At 41.4% G+C, this 25,507-nt stretch overlaps 2 protein-coding genes and 1 long non-coding RNA gene across 3 annotated transcripts in view; 1 reads left to right on the top strand and 2 right to left on the bottom strand.

The window, feature by feature from the left end:
• GUCY1A2 (guanylate cyclase 1 soluble subunit alpha 2) overlaps nt 1-13,122 on the top strand; it is a 150,435-nt gene extending 137,313 nt beyond the window's left edge. Inside the window, exon 8 of the mRNA XM_083436409.1 lies at nt 9,881-13,122. Coding sequence (XP_083292535.1) covers nt 9,881-10,088 — 208 coding nt within the window. The 3' untranslated portion in view covers nt 10,089-13,122. The remainder of the gene's footprint in view (nt 1-9,880) is intronic.
• The window catches only part of AASDHPPT (aminoadipate-semialdehyde dehydrogenase-phosphopantetheinyl transferase), a 536,215-nt gene that overhangs the window by 393,509 nt on the left and 117,199 nt on the right, over nt 1-25,507 (bottom strand). The gene's annotated exons all lie outside the window — the stretch shown is intronic.
• Nucleotides 20,164-23,643, bottom strand: LOC310675927. Its single transcript, XR_014510325.1, has 2 exons — nt 23,571-23,643; nt 20,164-22,138 (listed from the first exon to the last, which is right to left on the bottom strand). It is a non-coding gene; the product is annotated as an uncharacterized lncRNA (long non-coding RNA).

Below are 25,507 nucleotides of genomic sequence, written 5' to 3'. Positions count from 1 at the left end.
TTCTCTTGTGACAGAACATTCCACCAAGTCGGGGCCAGTACTGAAAAGGCCCTGACCCTAGTTGAGACCAATCTAACCACCTTGTGACTTGGGACCTTCAAAATGTTGTCATTTGTGGACCTTAAGGTCCTCCGCGGGGCATACCAGGAGAGGCGGTCCCAAATCCATGGGTAAGTCTATCCGTAGCTGTTAGTCATGACGTCTGGTTGCAGCTTCCAGATACCAGCTACTGGCAAGCAACAATGGGAGAGAGCTCTTGCCTTCATATCCTATTTGTTGGCCTTCCCAGAGGCACCTAGTTGGCCACTGTAGGAAGCAAGATGCTGGTTTCAATGTACTTTTGGTCTGGTGCAGGAGGGATCTCATTATCTTCTTGCAATTTATGCCTGTGTGCAGGGCTGGAAAAATCACAATCGTATTTCTGGATGATCTGTTATTTTTCCAGTCCCACCTATGACTCAAGCAGGCTGATGCTATAAAAGCATGGATGTTTATTTCTAACCATAACCACCATTCGGATTATAAATGTTACATTATACAAAGCCAGAGATACTATTTTTTTCCAGACGAGAAGCTGCCTTACAAATGTGCATTGTGAGCAGTCATCCCGTCAGCTTTCACATGGTAATCGCATTTCGGAATGATCTTTGTGAGCTTTCGGCACCCATAGCCTGCCTGTGATAGAAGTAAGAGTTTACAAATCTAAATATAAGATTTGCTGTCACCTAGCAACAGCGCTGAACTTTGGGTCGGCCTGCTCCCATCTACACCTGTCTGGAAGGAAAGTCAAGATGTAAAGATAGGAGGATTTGCATTAGTTGTTGTTGTGTTTTTTTGCAATCTTTTCAGAATAAAAAAAAGTCCTATTTATTCTGGAAACATCTGTGTGTCTCACACCTGTTTTCTTGTTTGCAATCTTTATGTCCAGCTCAGCATACACATGCACAACACTGGCCCTCTTCAGGTTTTATGGAAATTTAAACAAATGGGGGTGGGGATGGACGGTATGTAGAACATGTGGGAAGCTGCCGCAGATACAAAACACTCTTAACTTTAGACACCTTCCAACTTGTGGAAGACGACAAGGCAATGAACAGGGCAGGGCTCATGCACTCACCCATACTGTCCCTGCACCACCACCAATTTACTAGACTAAAAAGGTAAAGGTACCCCTGCCCGTAAGGGCCAGTCTTGCCAGACTCTAGGGTTGTGCGCTCATCTCACTCTAAAGGCCGGGAGCCAGCGCTGTCCGAAGACACTTCAGGGTCACGTGGCCAGCATGACAAGCTGCATCTGGCGAGCCAGTGCAGCACACTGAAGTGCCGTTTACCTTCCCGCTGGAGTGGTACCTATTTATCTACTTGCACTTTGACGTGCTTCCAAACTGCTAGGTTGGCAGGCACTGGGACCGAACAACGGGAGCTCACCCCGCCGTGGGGATTCGAACCGCCAACCTTTCGATCGGCAAGTCCTAGGTGCTGAGGCTTTAACCCACAGCGCCACCCGCGTCCCTTAATTTACTAGACTACCACTAGTTTAAAAGAGATTTAAAATATTCACCTACCTGCACTTAAATTGATTCAGAAAATCGATACCAAGATCCTTCCTTCTGGAGTGGCAGAACCACATGTGATAAGAAACATGTGTTGCATTCCTCCTCCCTCTCTGAATCATGTAATGCACTTTACCTCGTGTCGTTACTACTACTATTACTATTATTTGGATCTGTCTGTCTCGAGACCATGGAGAAGTGCATCTTCGTTTAATTAAATTTGTATACAGTCCTTCATCCGTAGATCTCGAGGCGGTTCACAACATAAAATTACAATATAAAAAACATGCATAGTAAAAATGAGAACAAAAACAGATCAATAGCTCCCTCTCCTACAACACATTTTAAAAGGGCATCGGATGTCAATCGGCCAAAGGCCTGGTTGAAGAGGAACATTTTCACCTGGCACTTAAAGGTGTATAATGGAGGCGCCAGCCAAAGCTCCTTGAGGAGAAGAAGAAGAGTTTGGATTTGATATCCTGCTTTATCACTGCCCGAAGGAGTCTCAAAGCTGCTAACATTCTCCTTTCCCTTCCTCCCCCACAACAAACACTCTGTGAGGTGAGTGGGGCTGAGAGACATCAAAGAAGCGTGACTGGCCCAAGGTCACCCAGCAGCTGCATGTGGAGGAGCAGAGACGCGAACCCGGTTCCCCAGATTACGAGTCTACCGCTCTTAACCACTACACCACAAATGGGGAACCACAGCAGAAAAGGCCTGTTCTCAAATTGCCACCCTCCAGACCTCTCCTGGAGGAGGCACACAAAGAAGGACTTCAGGTGCTGTTGCGCTGATCACTTGTTGCCTCACAAAATCAGGACTCGGGGTACTTTGCACTGCACATTACGGAGGAAGGGAAGGGAATTTGATATGGATTGACTGTGTTTTTTTGTAGCAGTCCTTGTTTCTTATAGCAAGTACAATATTGCACCCTTTTTTTTCATGTTGACTTTACCACCTCAGCAAGATCTTCCTTGCTTTTAATAGAGGACAACTCAACACACAAAAAGTAAGAGTAGCCACACTGACCCTTAATAAAACAATCTGTATTCGTTTCAACAAAATGCAACAAAAAAGTGACCAACATCTCATTGTTAGGAGTCACCAACATGATGCCCTCCAGATGGTGTTGGACTATAACTCTCATCCTGCTTGATCAAGGGCCCTGGTGGCTAGGGCTGATGGGAGTTGGAGTCCAGCGTAGATGGGAAATAGAGCAAGCAGGTGGAGGAAGAAAATGTCGGCTGATGGTGAAGTCATGGAGTCTGCATCTGATCACAGTAGTAAAGATGGAATGTGGGAGGAGGTAGCAGACATTCAAATGAGGCTCCCTTGGGTGCTTTGCATGTTTCAGAATGCACTTAACTTCTTGACAGATAATGCTTCTTCTTGGCTCTTTTGTACATTGTTCAGGGAAAAAATCAGGCTGAGTGAGCAGTATGAAGTTGGTAGAAAAATGGGTATTGACCTCCATTTTCTTTATCTCTGCTGAGGTTAAATTCCAAGAAAGAACAAAGGGTGTGGGCGTGTGTGGAGTTATAGGCCAATGCCAGCAATTCTTCTAAATATTTACCAGCTTTTTGTTAATTGTACAAAGTACAAACATATTGTGTTTACTTACCTAGGAGCACTGCAAGCATATCCACAATATACCTACGTTTCTCTTTTTATCTTGTGGAATTATAGAGCTTTGTACAGGAAGAAAACGTTTTTTATGTGAGCTTCTGGTAAAAAAGAAAAACCTAGGAGAACACACAAAGTATAATTTTTGCAGACTGCCAAGGTTAAAAAAGAGCTTAATTTCCTACGGGCTAATTCATACCACTACCACTTTGGGGCCATTATTGTGGCTCCTTGAGGGATTAAAAGTTCATGCAGTTGTGTGCATTGGCTGCAATCAATGCTGCCTTTGCCATGGATTTTCCCCACAGAGCACATTGTTATTTATATAGCACCCTCAGTGTACATTGCACCTCACAGCAGCTTTCCTCAGTCCCTCAAGCAAGAGAAGAGGGTGCTCTTGTGCTTGCAGGTTTCCCACAGGCAGCTGGTTGGCCACTGGGAGAACAGGATGTTGAACTAGATGGGTTCTTCATATCTTATGCCCCCCAGAAGTTGCTGAAGTTGCAAAAAATGTTTAGGAATACTCTCATTTTCCCAACATTGAAATACTGCCCCTCAACGAGGCCAAATTTAGATTCACAAAATGTTTAGGGCTATGCATACCCCTGTGTACCCCCAGAAAAAAGCACTGTTTACATCTATATACATACTTGCACATTTGCATGCATAGACAGATAGATATAATGCAAAAACAAAAGCTCCAGGAATTTACTGCAGAAAAAATCTTGCAGAGAAATCAAGACAGCTTCCTCTGCCCCTTGTCCTGGCAATTAGTGGCTAGCTATGATATCTGTATTGTATAACCGACCAGCCAGCAATTACTCTATCGTATTGCATTTTATAATCCACATTTATGTATTATTCAGGGGCAATAGTGCATGAATTGTTCAGTTGCATGAGAAATCTAATGAGATAGAAAACATTTTAAAAATACATGAGCAATCATAATGGGTACTTTATTATCATACAAATAACTTTGGCTGGCTTAGCTTGCTTTTACTTGCAATTTGGGAACTAACTTTTGATCTCAAATCATCAGCATAACAATAATGAGTATAACAACCTTTGCTTGTAACAAAATGTGATGTTTTGGCCAATTAATAATACACAGAGATATACAGTGTGTGCATGATTTTCACGGTGGATTACAATCTTCTTCCCATTCTAAAGGCTGCACAAGGCAAAATCAAGGCGGGACAGTGCTCATGTCTGGACTCCCCCCTCCCCAGTTCCATTTGCTTGGGGTATATACTGAAGATCTCTTAATAACCTTTGTTGGCCATAGGCAACAAAAGTGATTAAGAATGATGGAAAGCTAGAAGCTCTCTCACCCTTCCAATTACCGTATTTTTTGCTCTATAAGACTCACTTTTTCCCTCCTAAAATGTAAGGGGAAATGTGTGTGCGTCTTATGGAGCGAATGCAGGCTGTTTAGCTATCACAGAAGCCAGAACAGCAAGAGGGATTGCTGCTTTAACTGTGCAGCGATCCCTCTTGCTGTTCTGGCTTCTGAGATTCAGAATATTTTTTTCCTTGTTTTCCTCCTCCAAAAACTAGGTGCGTCTTGTGGTCTGGTACATCTTATAGAGCGAAAAATACGGTACATTGGGCTTCTGAAAACTGCTCTGCGGCTTAGTGTGGCATGTAGGCAATGGGGAAATCGACGTAAAATCTAAAGAGCAAATGTGATTTTTCAGTTTGAGTATATGGGGGCTGTGCCCCCCCTGCAAAAAAACACAAAACCCCCACACAAGGGTCTTTTTAATGTGTGGAATCATCTTCTCTCTGATATGTCAGGTTTTGACACTAGTGTTATGTTATCACTCTTTGACCTGGATCCAAAGCTTTTTGGTGGCTCCATTCTCAAGGACCAGGGGGCTGATTCACCTCATCCAATAGTCCAAGGAGTTCCTCATCAGGGGATCCTCACATTGGACTCATGGGTCCCTGTGCTCCACAAGGACTTTGTCTTTTGGGATGTCCAGTGTGGCCTTTAAGGACTCATTGCCTGGCACCAAGCCATGGCTTGGCATGACTAGAGCTTCAGGAGGACCTCTCCAGACTAAGTGAATGGGCAATTAAATTGCATATGCAATTCAATATTTAAAAAGGGTAAAGTGATGCATGTCAGGGCCCAAGAACCTTGATTTCACATATATGGTCGTGGGATTTGAACTGGCAGTAAGTGGCTGGGAATGAAAACTTGGGGTCATAATGGATGACCACTTGATGAAGATGTTGGCCCAGAGTGCAGCAGCTTTAAAAAAGACAAATTCCATGCCGAGGACCATTAGAAAAGGAATTGAAAATAAAATTGTGCTGATATCCTTAAGTGGGAGGTCACTAGTGCATGAACAGTTTAGCTTGTCCTGCAAGTTTCTCCTGCTGAATAACTAAAATGCAGGATCCCAGCCGTCTTTTGCAGCTTGCCACCTGTGAAAGAGTTGTGAATGGGATATGCAGAGCAATTCTTTGTTGGTCTACTTTGAAGTCGGCCCGTTGGGCTCAATGTACAGAGCGCTATTTTTTTTACCTTCCATGTCTCAAATACTAGCTTTCCATATCACATTGCTCTGGAAACTGAGGAGAGTATCGAAAGGACAAAATACTACTACAAAATCCAACAAACCCCCTAGACTCAATCAAAAAACAATGGGAGGAGGACATAGGCTATGAGATTAACCCCACTCAATGGACCAAAATGTGGTCTAAACACCCTTTAAATCCATATCAACGAAAAGAAAAGAACTCTCTCTAAAACTCACCTACAGGTGGTACCTAACACCAAGAAAACTAGCGCTAATACGCCCAGGAACCTCACCAAAATGCTGGAGAGGGTGCACCTCCACAGGCACATACCTCCACATGTGGTGGGAGTACCCCAAAATCCAACTATTCTGGACAACAACCATACAAGAAATATATAAAATAACCAAGCAAGTATTAGAAATCACCCCAGAATTGACCTTACTAAACATCTTCCAAGACAATAATGCCCACTTACACCACAAAGAACTCATAACCCACCTACTTTCAGCAGCCAGAAGCATCATAGCCAGACACTGGAGAGACCTGTCAGGAGTAACCATGGACCAATGGTACCAAATAGTATGGGAAACAGCCTTATTAGAAAAACTAACCAATAAACTGAAACTGACACGGGGACAAACAGAAGAAGACACCTTCACCCCAGTATGGCTCCCCTTTATCACATACACAGCCCAACAAGACAACGACAAAAACCCACCAACAGCATACAAATCAATATGGCTAACCTGATCCAAAAGACCCACCCACCCCACTCACACATAAAAACAAAGACCACCACAGCCAACCACAAATGAACAACCACACCCTAGGCCAACCCTAACCTCTCTCACCACCAAAGGAACACAAGCGAACAACAAAGAACCTGCACAAGCAACGCTGACACCAAACCCTACATATAGTAAGTTAAATAGTAACACCGTCGCCTGACTCCACCCCCACCCATCTTTTCCCCCCTCCACCTCTTTCCCCCTTTTCTTCCCAATGTCTCAACAAATGAAACTGATTTGTAAAAATGTTACATGGAAAAAATAATAATACAAGAGAGACATCGCAAACACTTTTATAAAACAAGAAAATCTTTAATAGAAAAGAAAGAAAGAAAGAAAGAAAGAAAGAAAGAAAGAAAGAAAGAAAGGACATAGTGGTTTGCTGCTCAAGGGGGAGAAAACCCAACTGACTGTGCTAATCCCTTGGGAGGACTTAAAAGAAGCACTTGGGACCCCATCCCCTTTCTTACCAGTAATAGGCTTAGGGAAGGATGTATTTTTTACAAGTGGAAAATTCAACTTAAACTACTTAAGTTGTTGAAAGGGTCATGGGTAACACAGTTGTGGCTGTGGAAGCCCATCAAATGAAGAAATAAAAACTTCATATCGGAATTTATAGCCTGCGATAGCAAAACTGAGAAAAGGAGCCTTGGTGGAAGAGAACTGGTTAATGAGGACTATCAAATAACTTCTTGGTCAACAGTCCTATCATATATTGAATCAGACCAGTGTTAACTGGTAGTAACTGGTAGTAGCCAAGACCTGAAGCAGAAAGAAATTGGCTACTTGGCCTGAAAATAAAGCAAAACTACAGATGCCAGGTTTAATTCAGTACATCTAACAGTAGCGTATACAGCAGAGCATATATTTTCTGTAGAAAGCTTTAAGGGGGCATATTTAGTCCGTATTGCTAGCACTAAAATTAAAGCTGTTTCTATTGTTCATGATAAACAGGACTTGGGGATTCAAGGAGGTTGCATTAACCTCTATTTGGTACTCTCTCTAGTGTGGTTGATTTATCCAGCTTTATAAACAGTAAACCATCTGCCCCAAAAATGTACACTAGAGCTTTCCAAACTGTGTGTTGCGACACATTAGTGAGTCGGCTGCAGTGTTTAGGTGTGTCATGCAAATGCTCCCTGTGCTCCTCCCGGGGCTGGAAAGGGGTTAATTTAACCTGTGGTTTGCTAGTAAAACTGAATTGGTGTGTTGCGAAGTGATGCATGTCTCAAAAGTGTGTCACCAACATGAAAAGTTTGGAAACCTCTGATCTACACTTATCAGCAGAAGACAAAGTGAGCAACTGGGGTTTTGAACCCTGGTCTCTCAGGTCAACCAATCAGTTCATGCTTTTTAAATATAAGAATAGCAATATTCCTATTTTTGCTTCAACCCACAACCTCATGGCAACCATTATGGGTCAATCCTTGCAGCAGCCATTTTGTGGCTGGTGCTCACAACATCCTCTCAAAATTCTAAATGGGCCCCTGAGCCCAGAAAAGTTGGTGACCACTGATCTATTCTATTCTTGATGGACTTGAGTAATGTAATAGTTGTATTATGCCACTAACAATGGTAGTGTCATGAATAAAAGAGTGTTGGACTAGCAGGTAAATTAATTGTTCAAAACAGGCCAAATGCAAACACATCTACTGTCAAATGTATTTCTGTATTTACTGATGTTCACCTGTTATGGTAGATATCTCATAAGCTTGATACCCCAATATCTGAATCTAAGGCTAAATTGTATATTAACTGATTTTTCTTTCCCATAGAAACATGTTCTACTTGCTGCAATCTTTCAGTTAGAATATATCACCAATATATATGAATGCTAACAGCTTTTAGGTCCATTTTGTATAAACAGTTATTAGGTCTATTTTTTTCTGAAAATGGGGGAAAGCAGCAAGAAATGGATTTGGCTAGCATCTAAATATTTTGTGAATGCAGTTCTTGTTTGCTGAGGGTATATATCATCAGTTGAAGCCGTATGACTCCTACAGAAAACATTCGGGGATTATACTGGCTTTTTGCAGAAATGTAAGCTTCCATATAATTTTTACAGCTGAAAGAATGGATTTTGCTATCAAGCTCAAGGGACCTGCTTGGGCTCAGTATAATGGTCTGAGACTTGCAAGGTCCCTGGCAGGGACGGCTGTTTCCAAAACACTTAATCCCCAAGCAGATACTTATTCATCCCACACAGCTCCTCTGGAGATAGAGTGTGTGTGCATTTCTACTTTTGGCACAGTCTTTGCATTGCCTCTCATACCCTTACAGGATCTGTCTGGCCTCTGTATGGATAACGTATTGACTGTGCTTTACGGTAGCACAGAATCCTCTACCAGCAGTGGAAACTGTGCCGTAAGCGCCTTTATTTCTTGCCATAGGAATAAAACCTGCTCAAAACCTTTGAACAAAAAGAATACTTTACCAATATTGTATTGGCAAATACAGACAAGTTGTGAGTCAGAAAGATTGGGGAGGGGTGTCTCTTCAGTTCAATTAGCCATATTGGTCATCTCTCAACAAAACAGAGTTGGGCCATTGGCTCAGGCATGGCTCCTAAATTTCTATTTGTAAAGAACAGGTGGCAAATGGAACTATTCTGAATCCAAAGCACACCTAGCACAATTCCACATTATTTAATGTGTTAGCTTTTAGGCAATCTTTCCTAATTTACGGTAGTTCCATACTTTGGCAGGGAAAGGGGAGGTGCTGGATGCTGAGATTTCCAGATTTAGCTATGTTCTCTTATAACTAAGGGTATAATGGTGCAGCTACTCACACTCTTGGGTGAGACTGATTATGTAGACGCATTTCAGTCTGCGTCCCCCAAACTGGTTGGAGGATCAAATTGGCCCTGGTGGATGACCTTTATTAGGAGAGAAACAGAGTGTGCGACATCATTGTTTCTCCTTGATCTCACAGAGGATTTGGATATCATTGGCCAGGCCATGGTATACTCTTGGATCACCTCCATGTTAGGAGTTGGAGGCACTGTGGTTCTGCTCCTACCTTCATAGTCAATTTCAGTGAATAACATTGCCTTTGGGTCCCCTTCTAACTGAGCTGTGGGGTTCTGCAGGGCAGTATTCTGCCCCCAGTGCTACTTGACATCTATATGAAGCCATTGGAGACAGTCATTAGGAGATCTGAAGAGCAGTATTGAATGAATGAATAAATATATGAACATGGATTGCTCAATCTGCTGTTGCCAATTGTTACCAAGTGGCCAACTGATGCTACATTTTGTGCAGAAATTATGAAAATCTTTAATCTTCTGAGCCTTGTAAAGTTGGTCTGCATTGTAGTTTGAAAACTGCAATTCAACACTGATTTTTTTGTTTAATCTCTCCTCCCTCCCTCCCTCCCCATCCATCCCCAGGCTTCTGAAAAAGGAAGAAAATTTTATCTTCATTCCTCGATCCCGTGAAGAGCTTCCAGACAACTTTCCAAAGGAAATCCCTGGGATTTGTTATTTCCTGGAGGTCAGAACTGGTCAGAAGCAGCCAAAGTCCTCTGTCACATCTGCCAGAGTGAGAAAGATTTCCTACAACATTGGCACCATGTTCCTTCGGGAAACGAGCCTATGAGGCCTGCTGCAGATCAAAGACTCATCAAAAAAGCACAAACCCAGAACTGGGTCATGACAGGAGAGAGGAGATTCTTTCTGTTTCACTGCATTGTTCCAAGCAAGCAGTAAAAGCTCCGTGAAATGTCAGGCAATAATTCTTTTTAAAGGTGGGTGACTGCAGTCCATAAACAAACTGGAAAGGGTCAAGGGAGGGAGCAGGGGTTTTTATTTTTTAATCAAATTAAAACAAAATACCTTCCTGTTGCCAGAACTACTGTTGGCCATAAATATCAATGTGGTAAAAAGAAGAAGAATCCAGATTGAGTTGCTATTAATGGGGGAGGCATTCCACAAAGCATTGGGCCTCTTCCTCAAGGCCCGTTGAAATAAATGGAGCATTTGGTATATTGTTTTGTTCTGTTCCGAAACAGGTGGGCATTTCCTTTTATCTGAAGATGTAGTACCCCTGCTACTTCTTTAAACATCCAGCATTCACGCCAACCGAATTGGGGTAGGCCCCCTTCACATGCATCTGTGAAATGCATGTAAGAGTCACGGTAGCGGTCCTTGCTGAATTGCTCTCAGAAGTTGCACCAGCTAAACTGATTATGATTCATTCCTGCGTTGAAAGGAAGGTTACCTAAATATGCTTCTCGGTATTTTTTTATTTAAAAAAAACAACACTTCATACAAATACTGTAGAGATCATTTATAATCATCTCAGCAGGAAGATGATTATAATTCTGCATATAATATCATAGGGATTTTGTCTACTTTTTATACATTTCATTATCTGGACTATATTTCACATGCTGTATCCGATGTGAGGCTAGGCTACTCCTGTATATTTTCTGCCATCTATCCGTCAAAGCTGCTTCTTCCTCTACTACTTCTTCTTCTTCTTCTTCTTCTTCTTCTTCTTCTTCTTCTTCTTCTTAGAAATGCCATTTTGCTGGGGGTTTGCAAGAGCTATACTTTTCATTTTTTATTTAGTAGATGTTTATGTCTTGCACATTTAAACTGATGTTCAATATTTGTCCCGCTAGTAGTGTTATGTCCTGGCATCAGAACAATGCAAGCAAAGTAGTTATTTTCATACTCATTGATTGGTATATTATTGGAAATCCTAAAGCCCCAGAGTAAAATAATTGTCCTTTGTAATGAAACGTGCCTAAAAGTGGGTGGTCCAACATCATGACCTCATTGTGCTCTGAACTTCTCCCAAGCTTCCAGCTATCATTGGGGGGCATAAGATACCTGTTGCCACTGGCTTTGCATTTCCAGTTACTAACATGGGTAGAATATCCAGTTATTAATGTTGGCGGGGTGGGGACAATCCATCTGTTACGTTGATTCTCATCATTCAGTTTCTTAAGATTTGATATATTTTTAGAAGTATCCCCTCAAAATACCTTTCAAATTCTGGAGCTTCAAAAGTCCTGGTGCCATTAATATCCTTGAGACTACTCTCGAGTAAGCAGTTTGAGGACTGTAGTCTAGCTACTGCTTTGATCAGCAGTAAAATTTCACTTGTATATGTAGATAATTTCATGTTCATTTTTCATGCAGGCTAATTCAGTAAGAGATTTTCATTTACAAAATTGCAGTGTTCCTTTGCCTCAGCAGTGCGTCATGCCAAGCCAAACTTTAATATGCTCTGAAGACCATAAAACCATGCATGGGGCTTTACTCATGAAATCACAACACGGTGAAGAATTTAGAACTCAGAACTGGTAAAGGGATGGATTCTTGAAAAATTGCCCATTTAGCCTGTTGCAGCAAAAACAACAAAGATCTTGTGCCATCTTAAAGACTTAGGTTGTAATCCTATACACACTTAACTTGGGAGTAAGTCCCATTGAATTCAATGGGATTTACCTTTGGGAAGACATGTACAGAATTGTGCATTAGAAGATTTATTTTGGCATAAGCAGGGTTGGCCCAATTACAAAGAGGAATGAGACAGTTGTCTCAAGTGGTCAGCACAAGGGGCAGTGAATTTGCAATTGGACCCCCTGCTCACTTCGTTATTAGCTGGGTTGGCTGCCCATCAACCCCTCTCACTCCACCCAACAAGGCAAGAGTCTTGGTGCCCTACTCCTCCCCCCTGTCTCATCCTGCTCTCAGTGTCCCACAGGGCAAGGCCTTTTGGGTGAGGTAGGCAGGAGACTGCCTAAGGCAAATCACAGTGGCTAAAGAGACTGTTATAAACGTGGAATGCCACAGAGGGCCCCCTTGGGTAAGGTGAGGAAGGAAGGGTGGAGAGGGAACAGTGGGGAAGACATCAGCACCAGCACTTACTTGGGAGCAAAGAGAAAGGATGAGAAGTAAGGAAGGATGGCAGGAGGGAAGACGAGGACACCATCTGCAAAACCTCAATGAAGAGGGAAAGTGGTGATGGCAGAGCCACTGCCTGCCTCAGGTGGCACAACCCCTTGTGCTAGGCCTGAGCATAAACTTTCGTAGACTAGGGTCCACTTCACTGGATGCAGAGAGTATTATCTTTGTTGGCACATCTGTTGCTCTCACATAGTGATGCGTGGAGAGCTGGGCTAACAGGAAGAAGATCCCCAGGCCTTTGGACATTGATACCCAACTTCAAGCCAAGGCCAGCTTCGGGGGGGGGGGGCAACAGATATCTGTTGCCACTGTTTTGCAATAAAATAAAATAAATTATTCCATGGAGAAGCAGCTCCCATCATTGTAAAAAGGAGGCCAAGTATGGGTTGGGAACATAAAGGCCAGATGGAGGACCTTTGTTGAATTAATTCTTGGATTTGATCGATTGTGTTTGAGATTGTTTTGACATGCATTTGGATTTGTCTTGTTTTACATTCAGATATATGCTGTGTTTTGTTCTAATGACATTCCTTCAGATATTTTGTGTTAACAGAGCTGGGGTGGTAGTACTGTTTTGCTGTTGGCGGCTTTGGGCTTTTTTTTTGAACCGAAGCTGAGTGGGGGAGGTTGAACTGTGTACAATGCCTTATGCTCCTTAGAGGAAAACGTGGGGTAAAAATGTAAATAAATAGCTGGCCATGCAAGAGGGAGAATCATGCTTCTGAGATTGCTGTGCAGGGCAAAAGCGTATACACAATAAAAACTGGTGCTTCCTGGAACATGTGGGCTCTGTATCCCCCTGGGATTTGAAACCGAACGCTTCAATTTTCCCTCTATAGTTACGGATGGACAGGCAGAGATATACATGCACAAGATAATGTTTCATGCATCCAACAAAGTGCTCTCTAGTCTACAAAAGCTGATGCCACGATACATCTTGTTAGTCTTTAATGTGCCACAAAACTCTTGGCTATCTTGCATAGGAGCAATTCAACACAATTCCAGTGGAACCTTGATGATTTATGCCCTGTGTGATCCTTGATACCTGAAGGTGAAGCATAGAACATACTGTATTTCTCTGGTATTGCGTCCCTGGAGCTTTCTTGACAGTTAAAGAGGTGGCTGGCATATTACTTCTGCAATGGTACCTTGAGCAGAATGCTAATTTGAAGCTGAATGTTGCCCGTGTCTTACAGATGAACACTCAAGTGCATGTTTGTACAGCAGTTCTGAAGTTTAAAAGCAGAACTGGAATTTAAGTTGAAGTCAAAGGTTTTGGAAGATGCTGTGCTCTTCGCTGCAAAGAGTGTGTTGCTTCTGAGAACAAGGCTGTTTCTCTAGATTCATTCATTTACAGCAAATGTTTTCCAGCATTGAGTTGTGGGCACCGCCATCTCCCAGACCCCCTTCCCCTGTTGATGGGTCCGGGTCACCATGTGCATTGTTTGGTCCAGCAGGCAGTTTTCCTAATCCATCCTCATGACTGGACCATCCACTCAGGACATCAGTGAGGATACCATATCCATTGCAAGCTTGATATCCCTTTCCCAGGCCTGAGGCTTTCCAGACATTTCAGCCAACATGGCCAAAGGTCAGGGAGGGTTAGGGTTAGGGTTAGGAATTTTAGTTTGAAACATCCAGATAGCGTCATGATGGGAAGTTCTGCCTTAAAATATTTTGTGATTAATATCAGTTGAGAGTGGAATAGAACCCCTGATGATAGGGATAATAAAATAAGTACTAACTAGGAATAAGATAATAAAAAGTCATTTACACACTTGCTTGGAAGCAAGTCCCATGGAGCCCAGTTCAACTTACTTTTGAGTAGGCTGCATTGGATTGCATTGTTAGAAGTCTCTTTTTGTAAACTGGCCACAGATGATGCTCTATCAATATCGGTCATTTTTCTCAGAACAAGCCTATTGATCTAAGGACATTATTAAAAATTAGAGATTCTTCATTGCTGTCCACCCTCTAACAGAGCAAAATTAGCCATATTACCTTTGGTTCAAAATCTGTTTTCATAAGGTGCAAGGCAGGGCTTGAAGTATTCCTGTGTCAAAGGTTGTACATTTTCCCATATATGGTAGCCATTCATAGCAGAGTCTCAAGTCAATATCACATTTTTGTTTTGTTTTTCACTTTTAGCACAGCAGATTACCTCTGAGAAAGCTGTTGGTTGCTGCTTTATCCTGCAATATGCAAGCTATTAGCAGATAGATTTGGGGGTGGGGTGGGGTGGCAGCATCTTATACTACATTTGAATCTCTAAGCTGGAGTCATCATGGAAACAATTTTGCAGTGAAATAGGTTCATTTAGATATGAACTTTAAAAATTTGCTTTTGAGTACTGAGCTTCCAAGGCACACATGGTCCCAACAATGAAAATCATTATGATTATGGAAATCATAGGGACAGTGGGAACGAAATCTACCAAGCATTATGGCTATGTAATCTCCTCCATTCATTGCATTAGGATTTGCAGGGGCCTTCTGTTCAACCTCAGTTATAATTAAGGGACGTTGCATGGCAACATTGCTTGGTGAATTGTTCCCATTGTTTCTAGACAGGTAGAGAGACTAGGAATACTAATTCCTTTGAACAATAGTGTCCAGGAGGTAGGAGTAATGGTCCTGAATGGGGAAAAAAGCAGAACCACTATAATCACAGAGATCAGTGCAAAACCTAAACAATTGGGTATCATCATCTCCATGGAGATAATGGCTGTGTTTGCAAATAAATCAACTCTCTCGAAAGAAAGAATAGCTTCCCACAAAGAGCCTGCAGACAGTGCTTTTTATATATAAGCATCTTCAAATGCGACGCCTCCCAGACACCCATTTTCAGTGCATTGTACCAAGTGATGTGCTTCCGTATTATGACAACTAAAGTTCCTTTGGGGGCACGTTTCTCTAGCTCATTGTGTGAGGGAAGCTGGAGTGTATTGCCAGTCTTGCCTTTTTATACTGCTGCAATGGCCAGATTATTTAATATCTTGAAGAGAAAAGCAGGGACATTTTTCATTAAATCAAGAACGACCTTCCCGCCCCCCAGCTTTAACTAAACAGATGCTGTGGACCATATGGTTCAGTTGCCCCTCGTTGAGAGAGACATTTCGGATTCAGCAAAGCTCTGCGGCTGGAAGGCTGTTCAAATTGCAAGGTGTGAGCAGGCAGTGTTTTGCAAAACTTATCAAAAGGAACTAAGGCAACATTTTAGAATGCAGATGAATGCAGTGCTATCCAAATGAGAGATATGCTAAGGCATTATCTCTGTTTGGTAGGACAATTTACTACATTAGTACCTTTCAGTGGCACACCATCCATGTTCTGAATTATAGGCTTGTTGTCTTGCCTTTGGGACCTATGAGTGAAGTAGATGTTAGATCACTAACTCCATGCACCTAGGAGCTTTAAAAAGAAGGCAGTCTAATCAAGACCTACGCTTGAGAAAACTAAAGCTCAGAACTTGTTGCAGCATAATCATATTTGGTCGTACATGACAATAATACTATCTGATTTTCATGTTTCCAGTACAGTGGCAAGGAGTCCATTTCTAACGCATGTGCTACAATAGGATGTCTTTGTGCATACCCATGAAATGTACCCCTTAGGTTGAAATAGATATTATGGTTTATTGTTGATTATTTCTACAGGTCTCACAGTGTACAGAATGCTGTACCGTCGTCGTCTCAGCAACCTTGTAGGGCAGGTGTAGCCAACACGGTGGCCTATAGATGTTGTTGGACTACAAAGCCCATCATTCCTGACCATTAGCTATGCTGGATGGGGCTGATGGGAGATGCAGTCCAACATCTGCAGAGCACCACATTGGCTACCCACGCTAGACCCTGTGCTGTAGGGCCACTCAGATCAAATCAAGCAAGGATTTGAACTTTGATCTTCCACAGATCAAAACCGCTAGTAGTGTTGCCTCTCAGAATATTCCAAGTCTTCCTAACCAAATCATCTCATTCAGAATGCTTTAAAACTAAATTGAACTGCAGGCTTACAAAGTAAGTTTTGCCAAGGCAGGCTCTGGTGCCCTCAAGCTTTTCACATGTTTGTTACTTACACGTAGCCCTTGCCAGGGTGCAGTCAAGCAGTAGTCAATAAGGCTGCACCTATGCAGACTTACATGGGAGAAAGCCTCGTTGCATATGGGCATCCATAACATTTTGGTTAGTCCCTCTGCCTTGCTCTTAGTCGGATTTAGCCATGCCTAACTGGCAGGGTTGCATCTTTTAACTTCTGATGGTGCCTCTCATCTTCTGAACTATCTGAACATCTACATCTTACACTGCGGATGGCATGTATGTCACTTGCAGTTCTATATAAAATTTAATTTACCTAAGACATCCCTATGACGTTCTTATAAATCCTAGAGATCAACACACAGATGATGCCCTTCAAACAAGCCAGTATGTCTCCAGGCAGAGACTATGTGGGGAGGGGCATTTATACAATTCCCAGGCACTGCACTCTAGATTGCCATGGATTTTAGGCTGTATGTTAAATTATCTTTTTAAATTGGTAGCAAACCGAAGGATTTAATATCTCCACACACACATTACTCACATGCATCAAGTAACTGTGCTGTAAATAATTGGGGAAATCTGTTTATAGATTGCAGGGTTGGCTTCCATGGAGATTTTTTGAAAAATGTTGAGCAGGTGTTATTTTAGAATGCTTACTAAATACAGTATTTTTGTCTTGAAACATGGGCCTAAACTAGACCCACTGAGTATTTGCAAACTCTACTGAATCTCCTCTGCTGTCCCATACTTCTTAATGTATAGGAACATAGGAAGCTGCCTTATATTAGTGGCAGAGCACTGGTCCATCTAGCACAGTTTTGTCTGCACTGACTGCCAGCAGCTCTCCAGGGTTTCAGTCAGGAGGCTCTCCCAGCCCAAACTGGAGGTGCCAGGGATTGAACTTGGGATCGTTTACATGCAAGACAGATACGCTACCACTGAGCTATGGCCCTTCCCAATATATCCTATCTTATTTCACAATGGCCAGTAGGTGTCAGAGCCTTCTCCAGTCCCTATTTGTGCCAGAAAATAAATCATATCAAGAATGGATCATTGGCAGATGGCACTAGGATTGCCATACAACATTTACCACTGGTAAGTGGTATGTTACACCTGCCAGAATTGAGAAGAAGGAAATTTAAGCAGTGCATCCATGTGCCACCTGTCCATTTTAGGTCAGTGCCATTATTTTGATCGCTTTCAGGTGTGTTATAATCACTTACATATTTATGGGTCACTCTCTAGCCATTCTAGTAATTCTTTGTAATATATCAAGTACTCAACATTCAGCAAATCTGCCAAACATTACTAAGAGACTCAAAAATCATTTACAAAGCAAAGCAAATGCACTTGAATAAATGTTGCGAGATGAGTAAAAGTATCCCACTGAAAACAAATACGTGCTTTTTAGTAGGGCTTGACATATCCATTCCTTGTCATTTTTATATGTCTTCTCCTATCTGTCCATTCTGCCATGTTTCCACATCATTCTGCAAGTTAAAATAATATTTGCACAAAAATAATACATTTAAAATATGTGCTTTTAAAATTTATTTTGTTCTGGGTTTTTTAAAAACAACAACTGGGAACTTCATCAGAACATTTGGGAAGCGGGAATGCTGGTGGATAACTTACATTCAGATCAACACATTAGTCTAGGAAGCTGGGGATCAGGTCAGTTCATATCAGAATTTGCAAAGGATGAATTCCTCAAACATCCCACCTTCTAAGGATCTAAGTCATCCTTGGTATCAGAAATAACACTGTTTGGCCAGCACAGCCATTTAAGTGCTCTGATCCCACAGCTCTTGAATTCACTTATTTAAACACCACTTTATGCATGTATATTTATTGCTTGATAACACTCAACCTGTAGAACTTAGTTGGATACAGTCCAACTAATACCCCAAAGGTATGGTGCCCATGTTCTCAGCTCTAGCCCAATTCAGCTTTTAGGCAGCTTTTCTAAATCCTTCCCAGATGTGATATTATTAATCAACAAGTAGGCAGAGAAAACAAAGGAAATTAACAAGCTGTGTAAATGCAAAGAACGCAGAGAGATCTTTTGCTAGGACCAAGCTGCAAATGAAATCTTCAGGCAAGTCTGCACTGAAAATTCATACTGTATTTGCATAGTCGCCCATTATGAATTGTGCATGTGAGCTTGGGAGAATTAGCTCCTAGCAATAACTTACAAGTACGAAGCAATAAAAGAAAAAGCCATGATCACATTGGTGTAGGTACATACTGTGTGCCAAATTATTTGTGCTTGTGGCAGTTAAACTGTATATAAGCAATAAACCAGTAAGTCATACATTGAAAATTAGCCTCCCTGGCATACAAAGCAATAAGTGGCTTCTGAGTTGGAGCAATGGCTATAGAAAACATGGCAACATTTAATGTCTTTAGCATCCATCTTGTGCGACCAAGCCATTATCTTTCTTTCCGAATGCATTTTACTTCAAGGTCCAGTTTTCTCACATGCATTGCCTGCAAGGTTGTGGGTGAGAATATTTAACAACGGAAGATAGGACAAGAGCTAGTGCTTAAAAACCTATGAAAAATGTAAAAAGAGATCTGCTGGTTGGCAGGTTGAGGTAGCTGCTGATTTTGCAGAGCTTTAAGATTGGCTTAAGTCCTATCTGCAACTTGCTGGTATTAAAATTCAAGGAAATTATATGTGTTCCTGCAAAACTTATAGATAAGGTAAGGACAAAACTGGCCCACAATAAAAGCATGGAAACACTGTTATGCCACCTCAAAGCTTCTGCCAGCATTTATCCAGGCAGCTTTTATTGATTAGTGGCATCCAAGAAGTCTGATTGTTTGACGTAAGAAATTTCTACGTAGGATAGCATCATGTGTCTTTCTGTCACAGGCTACTAGATGGTTAGTGAAGCAAGAAAGCGCTCTTTGCTTTGTACAAGGAGTTTTCCAACTCTTGTTCCATTTTATCTTCACATTGGAAGTGTGAGATAAGTGAGGGATGGAAGAGAAGTATTTGCCCATGGCCACCAAATTATGGGTTTGAATCTGGGACTTCTACAGCCTATCTCCAAAGTCTATCTTTTTCAAGGTTCACATTTCAGCCATTGCTTTCCTAGTATTGCCTAGACTGTTTTTCAGAATTCACAGCTGATGTTTCCCTTCAGCACATACTGAACTGTGCATAGCAGCCAATGCTGTTCTCATCTGGCATACAGTAGCACACTGCTGTGCATTCATTAAAATAATCCTCAAGAATAGCAGTATTGACTTCTTTTACATGAGAGTTCGTTGAAGCAGTCCTATTTACGCCTGGAACTGGTTGGTCAGTGGCAGGATGGAAGACCATCTGGAAACCAATCATATACTGCCTTCAGTTGTTGTTGTTGTTAAGAAAGTTGGGCCATAAATGAAATAAATAAAACTAAAGCTGGAAGTCTCCCAGCTGATGCCATGACCAGAGGTCCGTCAGAAGCTGTACAATGTAGCTCCATCTCTGTAACTTAGCAGGTCTGGGTTGGGCTATTGCCTGAAATAGGAATCCATCTGAGAACACTCCCTGCCCTCATTCTCAGTTCCTTGGAGGAAATATGGTATCCAAGGTAATAAACAGTGCAAAATTGCTTCAGTGTGGCTTAATTAGCTGTGTTGCGTGGAGGTTTCATCAAGCCCCTCCATTAAGGTCACAGAGAAAATGAGTCTGTTCATTAATGGAAGTGTAGAACAGAAAAGGTTTGGCCACCTCTCTGGCACATATAAAACACTGCCTTAAATCCACCTGTACTTTATTTTCCACATTTTCAGTTCAAAAGTAAGGATTCTTACAGCCATTATCCAACAAACTGTTGCCCAAGTCAGGTCGCTTCACTAAATTTCAGCACCATCCTAACCTCCAACTTCTTTTATTAATTAATCAAGAATAACCCCATATTATTCATTCTCATCAATAAACAACATTAGAGAGGAGTTGGAGAGATACCACATTATGTTTGTAATAAGCTGCCTTAAATTGTTTATAAGGATAAATAGGTAATCAAAAACTATGAAGGAGTAGCTAGCTTATGTTGTGACCTTGAGCGTGCATCTGTATTTTTAGCTACAAATAAGGTTGCGGGAGGCAATATACACTTACTCTGCTGTCATGTAGTCACACAAGAATCAGCAAGACTGTCACAGGGTTAGTTCTATCATTGCTTCCATTAATGGTGAGATTGGAGCCTGTGTCACTAACACGTCATGCCTCTTTATTGCAAAGCCATCCCCTGGTTGTCTGTTGATAATAATGCAGATTAGAACTCATTGTGGAAGAACGCCATTCTTTAACCCCTGATCATGAGTCTGAACATTTGGGTAAAGGGGGTTTAAATGGCAATTGATTAGTATTGAGAATGTGCCCGAAAAGTAGAGAAAGTGGGAAAATGCTAACCAAAGTTCCAGGCCATCGCTGGTACGGTCTGTGTCAAGCAACCTACAGCTATCAGTGATCCAAGTTTGTCAGGATTCTCCTAGGACATTGGTCTTGAAAAAATAGGTCATCGTGGAGATTTGAAATCTGTTGTTGTTGAGAATGATGATGATGATGCTATTTATTAAATTTGTATTGTGCCCTCCATCGAAGATCACAGGGAAGTTCACAGCATAAAAATACATAATGAGAACATAAAATTTAAAGTAGCTAGGTGTCCCAGAGGGCAAAAATAAAGCTCAAAAATCACATTTGATTCCAGTGTGTATCAACTCTTCAGACACAAATGACATAAGAGATAGAATAGCAGCAGAGCATGTTGAATACCTTTTGCTCACATTCTAGCTATGGGTAATAGAAAAGATTCCTGATAGATCACCTGATAGTGGTCAGCTCCCACTACATACAATACATGTGGAAAACTCCTCCTCCTTGCTACTAGTGTCACTTGCCCATCCTTTGCCTCTTGACCACTTGATAGCCCTTGACAGCCCTTGCCCGTGGTAGCCCTTGACAGCCATGGAGCAGCAACCCAAGGGTGGATGGTAGACGGAAGAACCACCAGACGATGTTGTTTTCATCAGGGTCTGTTCAAAGGTGCCACCTACTTTTGCCCTGAGCATAACCTGCACACATTACAGCTCACCGATTCACGTTAACGCCCCCAGCCAATGGGGCAGTGTGCCATTATCTGTAATTTGGAGCTGAGCACCCACTTGCCTTCGGGAAGAAAAAAAAAATGATGTCAACAGAGAGTGACCAACTTGGATGACTTTAAACGATAACCAGACAAATTCACGGATAATGCTATCAGTGACTGCTAGATATAATCGCTGTGCTCTTCTTCCACTCCTGGATGTGTATGCCTCTGAATACTAGTTGATGGGAATCAACTTGTGGGGAGAATGCTATTGCATTCAAGTCCTGTTTGTCAGAGCTGCATGCAAAGGCCTCTTGTTGGCCACTATGAAAACAGGATGGATTTGGTGGGCCTTTGTCCTGATCAAGCAGGGCTGCTCTTATGTTCTGAGACAAGGGGCAGTGCAAAAGCCTGAGTAAATTATTCACCATCTCAACTCTGCAGATGCAGATAAAAATCAACTGTCACACAGCACTTTGGACTAGCACCAGAAGGTGTTGTTTGGAAGCAGATGTGCTTTGTATAGGCAACTGGGACTGCAGAATACCTTTTTCTGTCACAACATCAAATAGCATTTATTTATTTATTTCAAAGCAAGCGCAACTTTTTTTTTTTTTATATAAATAATTTTTTATTAATTTACAGCAAAATAAAACAAACAAAACGTACATTATTTTCACATTTCACATTTTGATTTCTTAGTCTTTGATTTTTGGACTTCCTTCAGCTTTTCCGTAAATCTTTCATAGCCATTGTTAATTTCCGCATTTCTTTTTTTATCCATTGTCATTATCTATAAATTCACCTCACCTTCCTTTTGACAATGTCTCTCATATATTCACAGTGCTCTTTTAAAACCTTCTAGCGTTATTTGGCCATCACTTATGTTCTCCAGATACTTAACGAACTTCCCCCAGTTTTCTGTAAACTTTTGGTCCCTTAAATATCTGATCTTTCCAGTCATTTTATCCAGTTCAGCATAGTCTAACAACTTGGACCTCCAATCTTCCACTGTCGGTATTTCTTGTTGCTTCCATCTTTGTGCCAGTAGCACTCTTGCTGCAGTCACTGCGTATTGGAAAAATTTACTGTCTTTTCTCTTAATGTCCTTTCCCACAATACCTAACAGAAAGGTCTCTGGTTTCTTTATAAAAGTGTATTTCAGAATTTTCTTCAACTCATTGTATATCATTTCCCAGAAATCTTTCACTCTCTTACATTCCCACCACATATGGTAAAAGGAACCCTCTTTTTCTTTACATTTCCAACACTTATTACAGGTCTTATACATTTTTGCCAGTTTTACCGGTGTAATATACCACCTGTAAAACATTTTCATCACATTCTCTTTCAATGCCATACAAGCAGTAAATTTTAAATTCTCCTTCCATAGTTTTTCCCACTCTTCCAACTGTATATTATAACCAAAATCTCTGGCCCAGTGAATCATAACCGATTTTACTTCTTCATCTTTTAAATTCCATTCTAACAACAAATTATACATTTTTGACAAAGTTTTACCCTCCTTGTTTACTATTTCTGTCTGGAATGTTGAATCTTTGTCTGCATAGCCCCATTCTCTTACATCTTTTCTGAACATTTCATTTACCTGGTAATAATGCAACCAATCATATACGTACTTTTTAACTTGTTCATATGGTTTCACTTTCCATTTTCCTCCTTCGTTCATTAATAGTTGATTATATGTTGCCCAGTCACCTCTCATGTTGGTTCTCTTAACACTCATAACCTCTAAGGGTGATAACCAGTGTGGCACTTTAGGTTCCAATAGGTTTCTGTACCTATCCCAAACTTCAATCAATGGTCCCCGGAAAATGTGGTCGCCAAAACCTTTATGCACTTTTTTCTTATCTTTCCACAAATACGCGTGCCAACCAAATCTATTATCATAACCTTCTAAGTCTAACAGTTCCTTGTTCTCTAGTTTTATCCATTCTATCAACCAGCAAAGACATGACGCCTCATAATATAACTTCAAATCAGGCAGGGCAAAGCCTCCTAAAGCAAGCGCAACTTGAACCTAAAATAATTAATTTGTGCTTCAGCTGCAGCAGTTCTATGTCAAATAAGATTCAGCTAAAATGATGACAGTACATTTCCCAGTATGTTTCCGAGCACAATTCAAAGTGTTGGTGCTGACCTTTAAAGCCCTAAACGGCCTTGGTCCAGTATACCTGAAGGAGCGTCTCCACCGCCATGGTTCTACCCGGACACTGAGGTCCAGCACCGAGGGCCTTCTGGCGGTTCCCTCACTGCGAGAAGCGAAGTTACAGGGAACCAGGCAGAGAGCCTTCTTGGTAGTGGCGCCCTCCCTGTGGAATGTCCTCCCACCAGATGTCAAAGAGAAAAACTACCAGACTTTTAGAAGACATCTGAAGGCAGCCCTGTTTAGGGAAGCTTTTAATGTTTGATGTATCACAGTATTTTAATATTCTTTTGGAAGCTGCCCAGAGTGGCTGGTGAAGCCCAGCCAGATGGGCGGGGTATAAATAAATAATAATAATTATTATTATTATTATTATTATTTAAATGATGCTTTTGATATTAATGGCCAACAGAAGGCTTTCGAGTTATACTGCTCAACATTTAGTAATTAAAACGCTGATGCTGTATTCTCAAAAAAAAGGTGCTTATAATTTCAAGCATGCAGTGTGCCCTCTGGTGGTGTAAGCATATGGCCAAACATTTTAGGCTTCTTAGAAATAAGAGTTATTATGGTAGCAGGGAAAGCAAAATTAAGGTCATGGTTAAAGCCAAGGAAGCCCAATTTAACTCAAGTGGATTTATGTCTCAGAAAAAATGCATAGGTACAGGATGAAGGTAGTTTAACAGCTGGTTTAGGAATCAGAAGCAATCCCTGGAAAAGCCATGCCTTTATTTGTTTATGAAATTTATTGCCTGCCCTTCACCATAAATTCACAGGGCAGTTACAACAATAAAATATATAATTATAAAAACAAATAAAACCATTAAAATGATAAAAGATGTAAAAATAACCCAAATAAAACAGAACGTCCTAAATTCAGCAGAAGAGGTGGGTCCCACAAATCAAAATACCTTGCCTGTCAAAGGCCAGGGTAAAAAATGCACCTTCAGCATATGCTGAATGCTGTATAGTGAAGATGCCTTGCATACTTCTATAGGGAGAGAGTTCCTCAGTTTGGGCTTCCACAGAGAAAGCCCCTTCCCTGGCCGACATTCTCTCTACTTCTGAGGGTGGCAAAACTACCAAGCCTACTCTGCAGATCTTCATGCTCAAGAAGATTGGTAGGGCTGGAGATGGTCCTAAGTTGTGAGGGCTTGAGGGTATTTGGGGTGGGGGCAGGATCTGACACCGTGTAAGATGCAACAAGAGGGGCAAAGGGTGGTCATGCATGGAAGTGTTGCATTTACTTTATTAGATTTAAAGCTCATATGTTCATTACTGGGGATACCAGCATTAGTGTTTAGCTGGTTTGTGGATGGCCACCAAATAGTCACCATTTCTGGAAGTGGTGTCTGCTTTGTGATGATTGAGCTAGGATTGCCTCCCCTAAAACAACTGAATATACATCTAACCAAAGATTTAAATTACCTACTTGAATAGACCAAATCTGGGGCATGATCCATCCACAATGAATTGCATTTAAGTTCCCATTGATCTGTTGGAGAATTAAGCTCACACTTAAACCTTTCTCACTGAAGCCAATGGCATTCATAATATGGGATAGATAGATGGCCTTGTTACTTGAGTGATGGTAGTATATGAGGTACATAGTAAACATAATAGCAAAACAGTGGAGAATAGTGACCAGGGATTACTGGAAAGCAGTCGTGTTAGAAGAGCATGGAACAAAAACTTAATTACTTCTTTCACTGGTGTGCATAAGTCTATAGAGTAAATTCACTGCCATATGACAAGGCCATGAGATCAATTGTCTGTGCACAGTAAAAACTACTCATTTTCTTAAC

This window comes from Podarcis tiliguerta (assembly GCF_965153285.1).
Source record: "Podarcis tiliguerta genome assembly, chromosome: 4".
In the NCBI taxonomy this organism is placed as follows: Eukaryota; Metazoa; Chordata; class Lepidosauria; order Squamata; family Lacertidae; genus Podarcis; species Podarcis tiliguerta.
Note: the sequence above shows the minus strand (reverse complement) of the source record. Positions and strands in the feature narration are given on the sequence as shown.